General features: G+C 51.0%; 1 protein-coding gene across 11 annotated transcripts in view; it reads left to right on the top strand.

Annotated features, from left to right (window-relative positions):
- Positions 1–1,543, top strand: part of CD6 (CD6 molecule) — a 41,873-nt gene extending 40,330 nt beyond the window's left edge. For 6 of the 11 annotated variants that reach the window (XM_053560173.1, XM_053560172.1, XM_053560169.1 and 3 more), the window contains one exon: positions 508–1,543. In XM_053560173.1, the coding sequence (XP_053416148.1) occupies positions 508–1,119 (612 nt within the window). In that variant the 3' untranslated portion in view covers positions 1,120–1,543. The remainder of the gene's footprint in view (positions 1–507) is intronic. The other 5 variants (XM_053560179.1, XM_053560180.1, XM_053560178.1 and 2 more) reach the window with 1 other exon arrangement.
- Positions 1,544–17,035: the final 15,492 nt, after the last annotated feature.

Genomic DNA, 17,035 nt, shown 5'->3' with positions numbered 1-17,035 from the left:
TAGAGATGGACGGGGGAGTTGATGAGTGGGATATCTGTTGAATGCATCAGCCCAAGGGGGAAAAGGAGAGAGGGAACGTTTTAAAAAAATCAGAACAAGAATATTAAGAAGGGGAGATGATGGATGAGGGTGGGAAGGAGAAATATTCCAAGAGGTTGCTTCGATAGCAAGTGATATCCTTGTTGGTGGAGGCATTCAAGCAAAAGCAGCCTTTGGCTCCTTGGGAGAGCTTGTGGTAGCAGACGGGCTCCTGGTATGCAACTGTCCATCACTTTGTGCACTGTGCCATCATGGGGGCACAGCCCTGCTTACCCCACCAGAGAGACAAGGCTCTGCCCTCAGGGCTGACATTCTAGTCCTGGAGATGGCTGTGAATAAGATAATACCTGCTTTCCCCAGCATCCCGCGGGTTAGGGTTGGTGGTGGACCAGACCCACTCAGCTCTGTGTCATGGGGCACCAGGGCAATGACTGGGCCTCCCACTGACCTGAGCCTCCCGGCCCACAGGGTCCCCCAGTCCCCAGCCTCACTCCACTGATACTGATGACTACGATGACATTGGAGCAGCCTAGACTGGATCCAGCTGAGGCCCGTGGGGTGGCTTCCCCTGTCCCCATCTCCTGCTGGACCTACTGGCCTTCCCCACTCCCCCAAAGGTGCCCCCATGGCGCTGAGAGCCCCCCTAGAGAGATGGAAGAAACACCACACCTGTGCCCCTCAGTCTTCCTCCATCAGGCCGAACCTGCTGGCACAGCCCTCCCCGGCCCCGATGAGCACCCCAGGGTGGAGGGTGCTCCTCCAATCCGTGTGAGCCCTCCGTCTCTGCAATGGACAAGAAGAGTCTGCTGGGAGCAAGAGAACTGGACCAGACTCCTGAGGCCTCAGGGGTCTGGTGGTTTGATGCCTCAAGTCTCTGACAGCTCAGGACCAGAGGTGCTGGGAGGGACAAAAACAGGCCCCCACCATGGTGTTGCTGTGGGAGGTCCCTTGTGCTTGGGGCTGTGGAGCTGTTGTCACTCTGATAGGGGGCGGGGCAGCACCCTGCTGGCCCAGGGTTTTGCTCAACATGGTAACTACCCCTGGGCAGGGCATACAGCTTTCCTGGGCGCAGCCAGCTGACACCAAACAGGGTGAGTGTGTTCCCCCCACAAAGGGGCTGAGGCCCAAGGCCAGGCCTGACCCAGAGACTCTCAGAGCCATCAGGGGTACACACCTGTTCTGCAGTAACTATCCTTGGACAGTGGATCTTTATTCTGAATTTCCTTCGGTTTACAAAGAGGGCCCCAGCCCAGCCCTCCCACAGACCCCAGAGACAGAGGCCCAGTCCTTGTGGGGACAGGAGTGCAGAAATGTCTGCCAGGAGGGGGCCTGGAGGATGCCCTAAGCCCTCATGCACCTCCTTGAATAGAGTCAGATGCTCCCGTCCGGGATGCATATGTAAGCGTGCGGTGTTGCACCCAGAGCCACACAGTGTCTGGGGCCCAGACCAGGCTCTGTGTCCTGTGCTGAGTATTCCAAGATTAAACTGAATTGCTGAGTGAAACTTGGGTGTGGAGTGACATGGTCTTAAACTTCATAGAACCCAGGCCGTTTGCACGTGTGTGTGTGTGTGTATGTGTGTGTGCTCGCACGCGCCATGCATTGGATTCCCTCAGCAGTGAATGAGACAAGGAGTTGAGCTCAGACCCTTTATTTGGGAAGTGATCCCAGGGAGCATTGGTAAGAAAATAAGGAAGAGAGCCCAGGGAGGAAGAAAGACGGTACAGGGTTTATCTGTGAACAGGTTGCTGTGGTGGGTTACCAGGGCTCAGTCCTGCTGGGGACCCTTTGAGACACGCCTTAGAATTATCACACCAAAGGGCCAGGGCACTAGGATCTCAATCCACCAACCTCTGCCTATCATTGGTTCAGGGCATTGACCCCCGCTCCCAGCATGCCAAGCTGCATAGGAGCGAGCGCTGAGCACACTCAGGTGTCCGGAGAAGATGCAGGCAGGCAGAAGGTCAGAGGCACAGTCTGTAAGGGGTCGTCTTCCCCAGGAATAGCCCAGAAAGAGTGCCACCAGCACCTGCTCCTGTAGCGTGTGCAACATATACAGGGTGGGAGATTGGTGGGGGCGGCTCTGCCCATTGAGGTGGAAGTGTTATGGTGAATTGGAAAACTTTCTATGGCTGGAGATGCCGGGACAAGACAGGGGCTGCCCTCTGCAAGGAGGTGACTCAGGCAGGGCCCGTGAGAATTTGGCAGCTACCGCCTCCCTGATCTGTACGGACCAGCCCAGCTCAGCCTCCAAAAGCTTCTGAGGCAGGTTCATCCCAGGGGGGTTTCTGCTCAGAAGAGGGATTGCTCAGGAGGAGCTGGAGAGGCCGGTAGAGATGGAGGGGCTGGACGTGAAGGAATCTGGGCATTTCCTCCAGTCCTCTGCCTGCTTGGAGGTTGTGATTTTTAGCTGCAATGAACAGGGCCCACCTCTGCTGTGGGGTGAGGGCTGGGGCTTCAGTTCCCTCCGAGCCCTCCAGGGAGGGGGTGATAGCTGCCACCCTCCTGGGCGGGCCCGTTTTCCGTTCACCTGTCCCAGAGGTGGAGAGAAAGCCGGTGCTCCCCAGGGCAACCGTCACAGGATGTGGTTGCCACTGAGCTGCTCCCCACCTCGGGCCCTCTGAATCCTCCCAGGGCTGACAGGGGATTCCTAGGGGAGGAGCCACTGCTGGGGGCTGGACTCCTAAGCGGGGGTTGTGACAGCCTTTCTAGCTGGACAGTCTGTGTTCAACTTGGTTGTGTGACCTGAGACAAGCCACTCAACTTCTCTGAGTCTGTCTGCTGCAAGTTTGTCTACAGAGTGTTCACGGCAGTGGTAAACATCTCATAGGTGGGGAGAGGGTTAGAGGCTTGGTAATAAACGCTCCTTCTCATTGGTAGATTAGTTACTACAGGAGAGAGAGCTCCTTAAGAGGAGAAAAGTGAGGAGAAGAGAAAACAGCAATTCCAGGGGCCTACGTGCATAGGTGCTGGGGTTCAGGGACGCTGGGAACATCTTGTCCTACTCTCATCTTATAGAGGAGGTCACTGGAGGCTGGGGTGAGAAAAGACTCTCCCAAGGTCACCAAAAGTTAGTATTGGAGTCACAGGCAGTCCTGCCCCACTGCAACCCCACTCAGAGAGAGATGGTGACACCTCTTCCACACCCCCATCCCCCTGCCCCCACCACCACACAGTCCAGGAGTGATTGGGAAACTCTGAGACACTTCTCCCTTGCCCCTCCCAGCCCTGGGCAGTCTGGAGGCACAGTATCACACACAGAAGGGGGACTGATGTCCAGAAGGGAGGTGATGGCCACAGGCCTGGGGAGGATGACGGGGCTGTCCACCTCGGGGCCTCCCTGGGACACAGACCTGTTTCTCGCTGAGCTGAGATGTGTCAGGCCCATGCTGGGACTGGGAAAGCTAAGATAAATGACAGCCAGGCGCCGGGCTGGAGCACCAGCTTGGCAGGGACATCTGGAGAGCTGAAGTTTTAATGCGACTGAAGGACCTGGGAGAGGAAAGACAAAGACATTACCTGGATTTGGCAGCTGAGTCCTGATTTCAGAAACATTGGTGTGGGGGAAGGGGCTGTGGCTTTGATGGTTTTGGAAGGGCAGGGAGAGGACAATGCACAGGGCAGGGAGTCCAGGTCTTCCTGGGAGGTGATGGCTGCTCTGGGTTACAAAGGCTGTGTAGGAGTTAGGCACAGAAGGAGGGAGAGAAGGGCATTCCATCTCTGTCAATGGTATGAGCAAACACAGAGCAAGAAGCTGATGGCTCTCCAACGTCCAACTGGATGAGAAGTGAGATGGTTCTCACACCAGTTCTCACAGAGAACCAGACAGTTCTCATATCTTCCCTATTTCATGGTGAGAAAATTTAGGGCCAGAGAGGTTAAGTAAAATACCCAAGGACACACAGCTAAACAATGACAATGCTGTGATTTAAATATGGCCATCTAGCTTTAGTCTGAGCGATAACCATGGCTCTTCTAATGGAAACTCATTCCTGTCCCTGTGTCACTGGAGCCACACTGCAGGGCACAGCCAGAGCCCCAGCCTAGCTCTGGGATCTGGAGACACCAGCCTGTCTGTCCACCGCCAGCACAGGCACCCGCCACCCACTGCACTCAGGGATGGAGAATTATTCACTGCCTGGACTCCCGTAGGCAGCCAGGCTCTGTGCTAGGCTCTGGGGGGCATAGAATGGAATGAAACTCCTTCCTCTTTGGGAGTTTACAGTCTCCAGAGATGGACAGAGACAGTAACTGCGGTCCACCGCCATGGGTTGGTGGTGGTGGTGATGATGACGACGCCAGGCAGCTGTTATTTCATTTAATCTTCATAAGAGGCCTCAGAAGGTATTATCTTCCCTAATTTATAAATAAGTACACTGAGGCCCAGACAGGTTAAGTGACTAACCAGAAACCACACAGCTTGGTGTGTGGCACAACTTTTGTACCTAACTCCAAAGCCCCAATGTGAAACCGCCACACCGCACAGTGAGGGGGCATCATGGGCACATTTAACTGACGTGAACTGAAGTTTATCTGCTCAGCAGCAAAACAGAAAGACAAAGAGCAGCTGAGCCCACTTCTTCCCTCAGTGAACAAACACCCAGAAGGAGCGAGGCGGCAGCTGGGGGCCCTCTTTTCCCTCTGATCCTGAGAGCCGTTTCAGCCCAGGGAATCTTGCCACACTAGAGGGTATTTTAGTTATTAAGGATTCATTTTTCAGACATGGCAGGCCTGAAACATGGCCCACCACTTCATCTGGTTGCTGTAATGCTTCAGGGAAAAATATCTGGGTTGGAGCCAGAGCAAGAGAGACTCAAATACAGTCACCTTCCTAAGGGAGCAGTCTTTCTCCTTCCCTTCCTCCTCTCTCTCCCCCCTCCTCTCTCCCTGCCTCTCCGTCTCCCTCCCTCTCTCCTTCCTTCCTTTTGAGTGGGAAATACTTTAACATGTTTCAAAACTCCAACAACATAAATTCAGATCATTAAAATTGTGCCCTGCCGCCACCCACACTATTATTTCTCTGATATAAGCACAAACCAAACGAATATGGATGCCTCTTGCCACCCTCCCCCTTCTTATACAAAATTGGTGTTCTGGATATACTTTTAGGATCCTTGCCTCTTTTCGCTTCTTGGGGTATCCCAGCAAACTTTCCTAAGAGATCCTCAAGAGTTAAGGTTGAGCATATTTGAGTTTCATCCCACATGTTGCCCAAGCCAAGGGAAGAGCCACCATCTCTGCTAGGGTTTATTGGGGAAAGTGGGACAAAAGAGGGGACACTTGATCTGGCTATTGAAGGATGTGTAGGAGTTTGCTGGTTGGAGAAGAAAGTAAAGGATGTTCTCAGTGGCAACTCATGTAAGTAAGCATGTTGCCTGAAGCGAGGAGGGAGTGTGGGGGTATACAGGTGGGAAAGACAATCAGGGAACACCTCAGAGGATCTTGTATGGCTTGCCTGGGAGTTTTGGTCATTGTTCTAGACTGGGGAGTCATGAGCAGTTCCTAAGGCAGAGAAGTGATCTGATGAGATGGATGCTCTAGAAACATCCCTGAAGTGGAGGTGGGTTGGAGGGGCCAGGACTGTGAGATGGAAAAGAAGGCACATGTTGGGGGAAGGATCCAGGATTTGCAGAATAATCACAGACACAGGAGATGATTTTCCAACGCTGAAGCTCCCAGCCACAATGATAATATGATGACAGGGACATTAACACTGATAGTTTCTATTCCGAGTACTGAACGGTGTGCCAGGCATTGCTCTGAGCACATGATAGGCATTGTCTCATCAATACTCACCACTGCCCCAAGAGGTACTAGCATCATCCCCTTCTCATGGTTGAGGAAACTGAGGTTTTGGAAGGTTCAGAGTTTTTCCCAGGGCTGTTAGCTCATCATGATGTGGCTGGGCTGCCAGCTGCCACTGCACGTGACCTCCTCCTCACCCTGTGGTGGTCAGATCCATGCCAAAGGCTCATATCTGTGCCTGCTGATCTGAATATCCCGCAGGAGCCAGTGTGGTCCTTCAGGACCCTCAACCAATCTCCGTCCTCCAGAAGTCTGAGTGAGCCCATGGGGACCAGGCCAGGAAGAGGCTCTGGAAGGGGCCACATGGGCATGGCTCCAAGGCTCCAAGGCTCCAAGGCCACTCCCAGGGAGCGCAGGCGTGAGCTCCCCTTCCCTGGCAGGGAATTGCTTGCTGATCCCCTGGCTTCTCCACTGGAAACCTCACCTCTGAGGGACACCTGCCAAGCCTCTGCTTGGCTCCCACTCCTCCCTATCACTCCATCTGTGGTTTCCACTTCCGCCCCTCGAGAAGACCCTCTTGGCACTTCTGGTGAATGGACAGAGGTGGCTGGAGTCCCATGTGGCTGTTTAGTGTGGACGCCTCTCGGCATGGTCCCAGTCCCCTGTCCTGGCTTCAAGAGGCTGGGATGGAGGCTCCATAATGGGGAGGAGCAGGGGAGCCCCCATCAAGGAAGGGATGAGTTCAAAGTAGCCTCAGTGGAAAGTTCATCTCCCACCACATCCTTCAGCTGTTTACCAGCTTGACGGGGTTCTGGCATCCTGACATGAAAAGAGGCTCACCCCTCACCAGCACGGTTGAGGAAGGACCGAAATAGCAACAGAGGAAGACAAAGAAGAGAGACATAAGAGCGAGGGAGGGTGGAGAATAATGAGACAAAGAGGAAAAGAGGAAGGCGGGGCAGAACGGCGCATCTGAGCAGGCGTGGAAGGGACGACCAGGCCAGACAGAGCCGCCTCTATCCTCCCCGTGCCCTTGACCCCGGCCCCTGCCAGGTCCCTCTCAGAGCGACCTCCCTTAACTTGCAGAACTTCCCAAGGCCATGAGGTCTCCTAATCTCTAATCTCTATTCCCTTTCAAGTGAGAAAAGTGAAGCGCAGAGAAGTCATGGAATTAGTTCAAGGTCACCCAGCTAGGATGGGGAGCCAGAGTCACGCAGCTGCCACATAGCAACAGACGGGAGAAGAGAAGAGAAAATAGAAAGGTGGAAGGCTGGGCAGTGAGAGGGTGGCTGGAGGCTGAGGGCAGGTTGCCCTTCCTGTCACTCTCCCCAGGCCACTGCATCTGAGCCCCTCCCACCTGCCCAGCCATCCACCAAGCCCAAGAGGAGGGGAAGGGTCATCTCCCAGGGCTGTGGGCTCTGCCTGGGACCATTTTCCTTTCCAGAAACCTACTCATAAACATGCCCTTTTCCTGTGGGGTCTCCTGTCTTCTGAGCCACTGCAAAGGTCACACTCGTGGGCCCTCCACTCTCCCATACAGCCGGGAGAGGAAATAATCCGAGTCCACACACTCACAACCCATTCCCCTCCACAGGCCTCTGGGCTGCACTCAGCTGTCCCAGAGACCCAGCATTCAGTATACGGGGCCCCTGCTTTCCCCATACCTCCCGCTGGGGCCACCATCCTTCCCCAGGGGTCTCACTCAGTGTCTCCCACCTGGTATGGAGGCAGGTGGAGGCTGTTCTCATCTGAGCATGAGATACTAAAATAACTGGTGTCAGAAGCTCCCCAACTTTTCAGCATGGCCGAGATATAGTGGTGCCGTTTGTCATATGACTCTGGTGGTCACCCTCTTCTCCCCTGCACATATGGCCCTGCCTTCCCACAGCCGGCTCTGCATTTCCTGTCCTCGCCCTCATTCCTCCCCTTCTTGGCAACCTGAAGAGTAGGTGTGTGTATCCTGCACTCAGCAGCAGAGACCTGGCACAAGTTGGAGGCACAGAACATCCCCCAGATGTAGGTCTGTCCTCCAAGGACCATGGCCTACTGTCCCCAGGCCACCTACCCTGGGGAGAATTAGTGCAGGGCCAGAAGTAGCCAGGTCATCCTGCCAATGTTGAGGCCCGTCCAGCCGTAGGGGACTCTCTGGAGTACGGAGGTGGTGGCAGTAGCATTGGCTCTGGACCTCTGCCCAGTGACGACCTGGAGACCTCTCTGTCCATTCTGGTTCTCACCTCTTCTCCTGTCCATATTCAAGTCTTCCACAGTTGGGATGTGCATGTGTGTGCACCTACCCCAAAGTGTGCCTTCCTCCCAGCCCTTCACATGCACTCAGGAGAATGCCCGGACCCAACTCTCCCTGTCCACGGTCTGGGACAGCCTGTGTTGTTGCTTTATACATGGTCCTTACCCCAGTGTCCCAGGCCTGACCATAGCAATGGGATGAGGACCCAGGGGCAGGAGGAAATTGATTTAAAGCATCACTTTTCAGCATTTCTCAAACCTGTTCTCCATGTACATCTTCATGGCTTTTGCTTTATCTGTGGACCTTTTGTTCTTTTGGCCACTTAATGTTTTTTATTTAAATAGACCCACTCCTTTAAAACTTAAATTTATTTTAAAAGGAATCTTTAGACATTTTACAAAACATCTGGCACATACTTTTCGAAAGTGCCAATGTCACAAAATACAAAGACTCAAGGGCAAGGCACAGCCTGGGGTTTTCTTTGACGATAAAAGACGTTATTGGGACAGGGAGTGAAAGAGAAATGAGGTCTGGAGGTTACGTAAGAAAACATTATTGCTTTTAGGAAACACACTCTGAAGTATTGATATATTTAGGAGTTAAAGGTCAGCATACTTTAAAGGGTTAAAAAAATCTGTCTCTGGGCAGCGCCTGTGGCTCAGTCAGTAAGGCGCCGGCCCCATATATGGTGGGTGGCGGGTTCAAACCCGGCCCCGGCCAAACTGCAACCAAAAAATAGCCGGGCATTGTGGCGGGTGCCTGTAGTCCCAGCTACTCGGGAGGCTGAGGCAAGAGAATCGCTTAAGCCCAGGAGTTGGAGGTTGCTGTGAGCTGTGTGAGGCCACGGCACTCTACCGAGGGCCATAAAGTGAGACTCTGTCTCTACAAAAAAAATCTGTCTCTCTGTGTGTGTGTAAGTCAGTAGGTTGTGGGAAGAGAGAGAGAGAAAGAGAGGGAATATTGACACCAGGGAATCTGGATGAGGGCTTCCAGGAATTCTTTGCTTTATGTTCACAATTTTTGTCTATGTCTGAAATTGAATTAAAATTTAAAACAAATTTAAAGGAAACTTCGTGTTGCTGTTATAAGTGAAAAACCTATATCAATCACTTACTGTAAGTTGGTGATAGTTCCAAAATAAAGCAATGCTGTTATTCTCACTAGACACGTTTGTAAGTCTGAGTCTAGGACCTGCCTAGTTTGAGTTCTCTATGGAGACCAGCAAGGGTGCGAGGCGTTCAAGACATCCCCAAACCAGCCATAGATGTTCTGCTGCCTGTGATGAGAAGAATGGGTGCACGGTTGAAAAGGGCGTTGCTTTCTCACTCTGTGATTTGATGGCATTCAGAGTCCTACCCCATGGCTATGAGCTCCAGAATATTCATTTCCTGTAAGTTCACTGGGCATAGGGCAGTTCCAGAGAGAAGAGAAGGTCTCTGTCCTCAGGAAGCTCACAGCCCAGCAGTCATGGGCCGGAGGACGGAAGGCAGTCCAGGGCAGGGCTTGCCTCTCTGAATCCCAACATTTCTGGAGTGCCAAGAGTCCAGGGCTGATGACCACGAGGCCAGCAGGAGCCCGGGGGCAGAGCAGGAGTGGCTCAGAGCTGGTGAAGAAAAGAGGACATTGTCAATGTGTGAGAAATGAAGTGGCAGGACCCAGTCCCACTGTCACATCCAGGAAAAGAACTAAGCAGCCCATTCATTTCATATCTGTTCTGATTCCTCCAGTTCCCTGTGTCCATTCTGCTTCTCCCACTCCCACAGGGTCTCACTCAGTCGCCCTGGGTGGAATGCACTGGCTTGATCATAACTCACTGCAAACTCAAACTCCTTAGCTCAAGTGATCCTCTGGCCTTAGCCCCCTGAGTAGCTGGGACTCCAGGCATGTGCCACCATGCTGGCTAATTCAAAAACGTTTTTTTTATAGAGATGGGGTCTTAATACATTGCCCAGGCTGGTTCCCAACTCTTGGGCTCAAGTGATCCTCCCGTCTTGGACTTCCTTCCAAAGTGCTGGGGGTATAGACATGAGCCACTACACCCAGCCTCTGCTCCTTTCTGACTGCCAATGAGAATTTTCTCCCCTTTTTTCTTATGGGACATTTCATTTTTTTAAATTAATTGTTTATTTTAGAATAGTTTTAGAAGTACAGAAATATTACTTAGATAGTACATAGAGGTCCCCTACACCCCAAGCTCAGTTCCCCCTATTGTAAAATCTTGTATTAGCCTGGTAAATTTTTCACAACTGTTGAACCAACACTGACTGATACATGATTATTAACTAGAGTGCATACATTATTGAATGGCCACGTCTTCCAGGGCCGCCTCTTGGTTGTGACAGTTTCTCAGGCTTTCCTTGTTTTCGATAACAATGGCAGTTTTGAGAAACATTTGTTCAGGTGTTTTGTAAAATGATCTTTATCTATGATTTGTCTCGTGTTGGGGGAGGAAGGCCACAGAGGTGACGTGCCATTCTCATCCCATCATATCGAGGGTCTATCCTTCCAACACGACCTGTCACTGCGGATGTTGGTCTTGGTCACTTGGGTGAGGGACTGTTGGTCAGGTTTCTCCACTATACAGTTACTGTCCCCTCCCCCTTTTTAAACTGTCCCCTCTAGAAGGAAGTCGCTATACATAGCCCACACCCAAGAAATAGGGAATCAGACTCTGCTTCGTTTTTTTTTTTGAGACAGTCTCACTATGTCGCCCTGGGTAGAGTGCCATGGCGTCACAGCTCAGAGCAACCTCAAACTCTTGGGCTTAAGCAATTCTCTTGCCTCAGCCTCCCAAGTATCTGGAACTACAGGCACCCACCACAACACCTGGCTATTTTTTTGTTGCAGTTGTCATTGTTGTTTAGCTGGCCTGGGCTGGGGTTGAACCTGCCAGCCTCAGTGCATGTGGCCGGTGCTGTAACCACTGTGCTATGGGCACCGAGCCCAGGTTCTGCTTCTTTAAGGGCAGAAATCAGTGCTTTTCAACCCATACGTCATGGCACACTTCCGTGAGAGGATCTTAGGTGTGCTGTGAAAATTTTTTTTTTTTTTTTTTTTTTTAATTTGGCCGGGGCTGGGTTTGAACCCACCACCTCCGGCATATGGGACCGGCGCCCTACCCGCTGAGCCACAGGCGCCGCCCGCTGTGAAAATTTTTAAAGACCATTAATTAAATTATTTTTGAAAGAAATTCATAGTCTTTTTTTTTTTTAAGACAGAGTCTCACTTTGTCACTTTGGGTAGAGTGCTGTGGCATCATAGCTCACAGAATCCTCCAAATCTTGGGCTCAAGTGATCCTCTTGTCTCAGCCTCCCAAATAGCTGGGACTACAGGCACACGCCATAATGCCCAGCTAATTTTTTTAGAGATGGGGTCTCGCTTTTGCTTAGTCTGGTCTGGAACTCTTGAACTCAAGCAATCCAACCACCTTGGCCTCCCAGAGTGCTAGGATTACAGGCATGAGCCATCACTCCTGGCCACTATATTATTTTTTTATGTTTTTCTTTTTTACCAACATAAATTAAGTGTGCCACGGAAGTTTAACTGTAGGTTCAAGTGTGCTGTGAGATTTTTAAAAGGTTGAAAAACATTCTATACAAATAAATTACTTGGTTTTTTCTTCATGGGAGATTTGTCTATTTTCCTCTGTTTATCCCTCTATTTTATTCTATTTATTCCTCTATCTGTTGATGTTAGTGTGAGCCCACAGGTATTTACTGCGGATTGTAATAATCCAATATTAATTTCTTTTCTGGTGCACGTTGTCCCAGCTTTGGCCGGTGGGAGCTTTTGCCTCCGGCTCCTGTGACGGTTTTCACGGGCTCCTGTCGCTGTGGGTTTGCTCGAGCACTTCTTTACTTTCCTGTACCACATGATGCTTCAGGATTTAAAAGGGAAGGAAATTGTCATGTATGCCACAATGTGGAAGAACCTTGAAGACTCCTGCTCAGGGAAATAAGCCAGTGACAAAAAGACAAATACCGTATAATCCCACTCATATGAGAAACTTCGAGATGTCAGCTTCGTAGAGACAGAAAGTAGATGGGTGCTTGCCGGGGACTGCAGAGAGGGAAGTCTGGGGAATTAGAGTTTAATGGGCGCAGAGTTTCAGTTTCAAAAGATGAAAGGAGTCTGGGGGTGGATAGGTGCACACTATGAATGTATTCGATGCCCTCGAACCATACACTTAAAAATGGTTAAGATGGTCAATTTTATATTGTGTGAGTTTTACCACAATAAAAGAAATTGGGGGGAAAAAAGATGCTCCAAGTTCATCTGGTATCTGAGAATAATATTTAGAAACAAACTCTGGGTTCTTGGTGTGCTTATCACTACTGGAGTCTGCTTGTTTCTAAGCTGTCTTGCTGATGAAGTAAGGAAATGTGTGTGCGTACACTAACCTGCACCTATGTACAAACCCATGAACACGCTGTATGCATCATCCGTTTCTGTATTAAGGTGAACACGAGCTCACACCAATGCCCCCAACCCTACACCATGACCACATGCACCATTCTGTCCATCTGTAACCTCCCATTCCAACAAGAAACTGGTTCTCACTACCCGCCAACCATTCACTTAATTGTTCCACCCTCTACGTCATTTTTGTCACACATGTTCCTCTTTTCTCCATCAAGTTTATATGTTGCTCAAAGGCAAGGCCTGAGCTTTTTATGTTTTCTTTCTTTCTGTCCCCCCTTCTCTCCCCTTAATATCTAGCAGAACGTCTTTAAAACAACAACATAAATACTGTTAGCATCTGCTCTGGGTCATCTTCTCAGTCTGTCTCTAGAGAGGCAAAGATGGGTGTGGTCTGGCTCCCCAGCTGCCAACAGACAACTGTGGAACACTAAATGCAGCGGGATGACAAGGCTCACACATGACTGTAGAGAACCACAGGGGAAGAAGCCCGCAAGGCCAGGTCCATGCAGGCAGGGGTGGCACCTGTTTTGTTCACTGCTGTATCCCCACACCCAGAAGTAGCTCTGGCACAATGAGTGTTTGAGGAAGGGTGGGGGGAGCAGCCCTTCACTTTTGTGTAAGTGCCTTTCAAAGCCTTTGCACTTCTATTTCTCATGCATAGACTCCCTCATTTTTATTTATTTATTTATTTATTTATTTATTTATTGAGACAGTCTCACTTTGTTGCCCCTGGTAGAGTCAGAGCAACCTCAGACTCCTGGGTTCAAGTGATTCTCTTGCCTCAGCCTGCTGAGTAGCTAGGATTATAGTCACCTGCCACAATGCCCAGCTATTTTTTTTTTTTTTGAGACAGAGTCTCAGGCTGTCACCCTGAGTAGAGTGCCGTAGCATCACAGCTCACAGCAACCTCCAACTCCTGGGCTCAAGCAATCCTCTTGCCTCTGTCTCCCAAGGTAGCTGGGACTACAGGCTCCTGCCACAACGCCTGGCTATTTTTTGGTTGCAGCCATCATTGTTGTCTGACAGGCCCAGGCTGGATTCTAACCCGCCAGCTCAGGTGTATGTGGCTGGCGCCTTAGCCGCTTGAGCCACAGGCACCAAGTCAATGCCCAACTAGGGTCTCACTCTAGTTCAGGCTGGTCTCAAACTCGTAAGCTCAGGTGATCCGCCTGCCTCGGCCTCCTAGAGTGCTAGGATTACAGGCATGAGCTACCTCACCTGGCCCTAGACTCCTTTAAATGTCCCCCTTCTGTGTTGGACCTGAATCACCCAAAGGGGACCCGAGTCACCCATGTTAGCAGAATGAATGAGCTACTACAAGCTGCCACCCACCTTCCTGGCTGCCTGGGCTTGTGCAGTTATTTTGATGCCTTGTAAACTATTAGTCTATAAAGATGAATGGAAAATGGAAACACCAAGGGCACATTCCAACGAGAAGATCAGGTCTCACTGATTTAATCCAGTAGAGGCAAAGTGAAAACCATCTGGCTTGCACACTCTCTGAAGCTTCCGGGAAAAATCCTCCAGGCTGACGCTGAGGTCTGCCTTGCCATCCCCCACCCCTGGCATGATTTTTCCTGTTGTCGGGGAAGGATAAAATGAAGAGGCCTCGACTTGCTTTTGAGTTAGGCCTACCAGGCACACTGGCCCTGCCAGGAATAGCATCTACAGCTTTTATAGCACCAAAGGTCTTTGGGTAATTGCCTCTCTTGTCTAAGAAGCTGGCTTGCTTTTCCTTGACAGTGTTTCTATAAATAGGTTATGGTGCAACCTGAACATCTGTGTCCCAAAAAGGGTTTTTAAAAGTTGTTAAAAAAATAAAAAAAGGATGTCACTGGCATCCCTTGTTTCTGCACCAATTTAAAACACCGAAGTGGCTCAGCCTTGCCCCTCTCATGCTCATCCCCCCAGCATCTCCTCCCCCACCAGCCCCGCCCCAGGTGTCATATCCCCACTGAGACAGGCCCAGGTTTCTGGAGGTCCCAGACACAAACCCTGGCTGTCCAGTTGGTGAGTCCCAGGCTGCAGGAGCCCAGGCCTCGCCTGAGGGATGGGACTGTCTGTCAGGGAGTCCTGCCTGAGCTGTGAGTGACAGTTCTGAACACCAAAATTCCCTCAGTGTACCACTTTTTAATTAAGCCAAATTAAAAGACAAAACATAATTAGAAAGTAAGCCTTGGGGGCAGGGGGGTGGGAGTAATATATTATTCCAAAGAAGAGAGAAATATTTTGGTAACGTCCGTTTAGAATGGATGTTACGGCTCCTTCATTCGTTTCTGTTTTCATTCAATTTGCAAACGTCCATCCGACTCCTACTCCAGCGGCTCCTCTGGCTCTTCTTCCTCCCCCTCCCTTGCTTGGTGCCAGGCATTTTCCACACATCTTGGAATGTAATCCTGACAGCTCTCGGCAATAGCTACCGCTATTATCCTGTAGCTTAGGGGGCAACACACGACCAGCAGCACAGCTAGAGCTCAAACCCAGATCCATGCAGCTCTCTGCACACTGCAGCCTCCCGGGCTCACCCAGCACCCGCCCCAACCACCCCGGGCTGCAGGCTTTGCTCTGGGGATGTTCTCCAGAGAAGGGAAGAGGACGGAAGAGACAATGGATCCCTCTCAGACATCAATTCAAGGACATTTGATTAGAGAAAAACGCCCACATGAAAACTGGAGAGCAGCCTTGAGTGTCATGCGACGAATTTATCGGCACCATCTCAGCAGCCGCCCCCTCCCCGAGGTCTCGATCAGCGGGATATAGAACACCTCCCGTCTGAGAGGCTTCCTTGGGTGAGTGGCGGGGCTGCAAGTGGGCCTTTGGCAGCACCTAGAAGGGCAAACATGCAGCTGGCATGTTACCCAGGTATGTCCCTTCCAGGAGGCACTGAGAAATGAAGTGTGGCCAGAACCTCACGTCCACCAGATACCAGCCCCACTGCACTTCTCTTGACATCAGAAATTAGTACTAAGTTTCTAAGCCAGGACAGGAGAGACATTCATGAGGCCTGTTCTAAGCATGCACAACCCACTTGCTGGAAGCCTCAAAACATGACTGCAATGTCTGGGACCTTCCCCCCACCTCGGAGATGAGGAAGTTGATGATCAGAGGGCTTCGGCAATAAGGCCACGGGCCACACAGTTGGTGCCAGAACTGAGACACAAGTCCTTCCTCCCAAGCCCCAAGTTTGCTCTATTCTCTCTCAAGGGTCTCAAACTGGCAGCCCTGGGGCCAAACTGTCCTGCACATGTGCTTTTTGAGTCCAGCTTGGTGTTTTAAAATTTCTTTTGGAATGAATGGTCAACATTTGAAAATCAGGAGATTTCACATAGAATTCCAGGTTCCTGGTTTACTACCCCCCTCCCCCCCACCAGTTTACTTTTGAAAAATTGGAAAGCCTGCCAAGCCCAGGCCTGGAACCTCGACAATCAGCTATAATGGGCTGGGCTGGCACCAGAGGAGGCCACCACCCTCTCTGTTGATCCTGGCTTTGTCATCCCTGCCCCACTGCACATGGTCTTCCCCTCCACGAAGGCCAGCTCAGTGATACTTGACCTCCAGGGTGTACTACGTATGGTAGAGACCGGCATAGCCGGCCCAGAGACCCTGAGTACCCAGCCCTCCCCACCTGTTGCTTGCTGCACCTCCCCCTAGCTGAGGCCACACAGGTGGGTGGGGTTGCACAATATCCTCCCGGGGCACCTGAACCCAGGGCCTGTGAGGTGCAGCCCATCCCTGGTTATCCTGTAACTCATGTGACACCTCCCACTGCACCCTGCAAGGCCCACGCACGAGATGAGTTTTTCATAGACAAACCCAGAGGGGATGAAAGCCAGACATGCCACCCCCGTCTTGCCACTGAGCCTGGCACTGGGTGGGGCTGGATGAACCCAGTGTGGCATCCGGTCTATCTGTGCTCGGCCTTCCCTAAGGCTTCTAAAAGGTCTAGAAAGCATATGGGCTTGGAATGGGCCAGGATTGTCCTCCAGGGACATTGGACATTTGTAACAGGACAGATTGATTTGTACAAACATTTATTCATTACAAGCTCTGACATGGACTGATGTTGGGAAGCGCCACTTCCTCCAAATCACCACTCCCACCCGCTGCTGCAAGCGCCACACTCCTTTGCATCAAAGGCATTGCCTCCTCAGTGGTCATTTTTAAAGACAAGTACTTCTGGGAGGTATCAGCCATTAATGCCTGAGTACGAACTGCTTTCTCAGGCTTCTAGAATTTTAAGAGAACACAGAGATCACTTGATCCAAACAGCCTTCCTCCCCCCCCCCCTCACCTCCAGACTTATCCACGGTCAAGAGCAGAGCTGGAAGCACCAAGGGGTTTTCCTAAATTTGTGGTCTGGGGCAGCAGTGGGTGAACTTTTCCTGTAAATGGTCAGATACTAAATATTTCGGAACTTACTGGCCACACAATCTCTGCCACAACTGCTCGACTCTGCATTGACTATAAAAAGCACCTAAAGAAGGAGTGTAGCCACCTTCCAATCAAACCATCTACGGATGCTAAAATGTAGATTTCATGTGTCTTTTCTTTTTTTTCAACCATTCGAAAATGTAAAAGCCACT

The sequence above is a fragment of the Nycticebus coucang genome, chromosome 14 (assembly GCF_027406575.1).
Source record: "Nycticebus coucang isolate mNycCou1 chromosome 14, mNycCou1.pri, whole genome shotgun sequence".
Lineage (NCBI taxonomy): Eukaryota > Metazoa > Chordata > Mammalia > Primates > Lorisidae > Nycticebus > Nycticebus coucang.
Note: the sequence above shows the minus strand (reverse complement) of the source record. Positions and strands in the feature narration are given on the sequence as shown.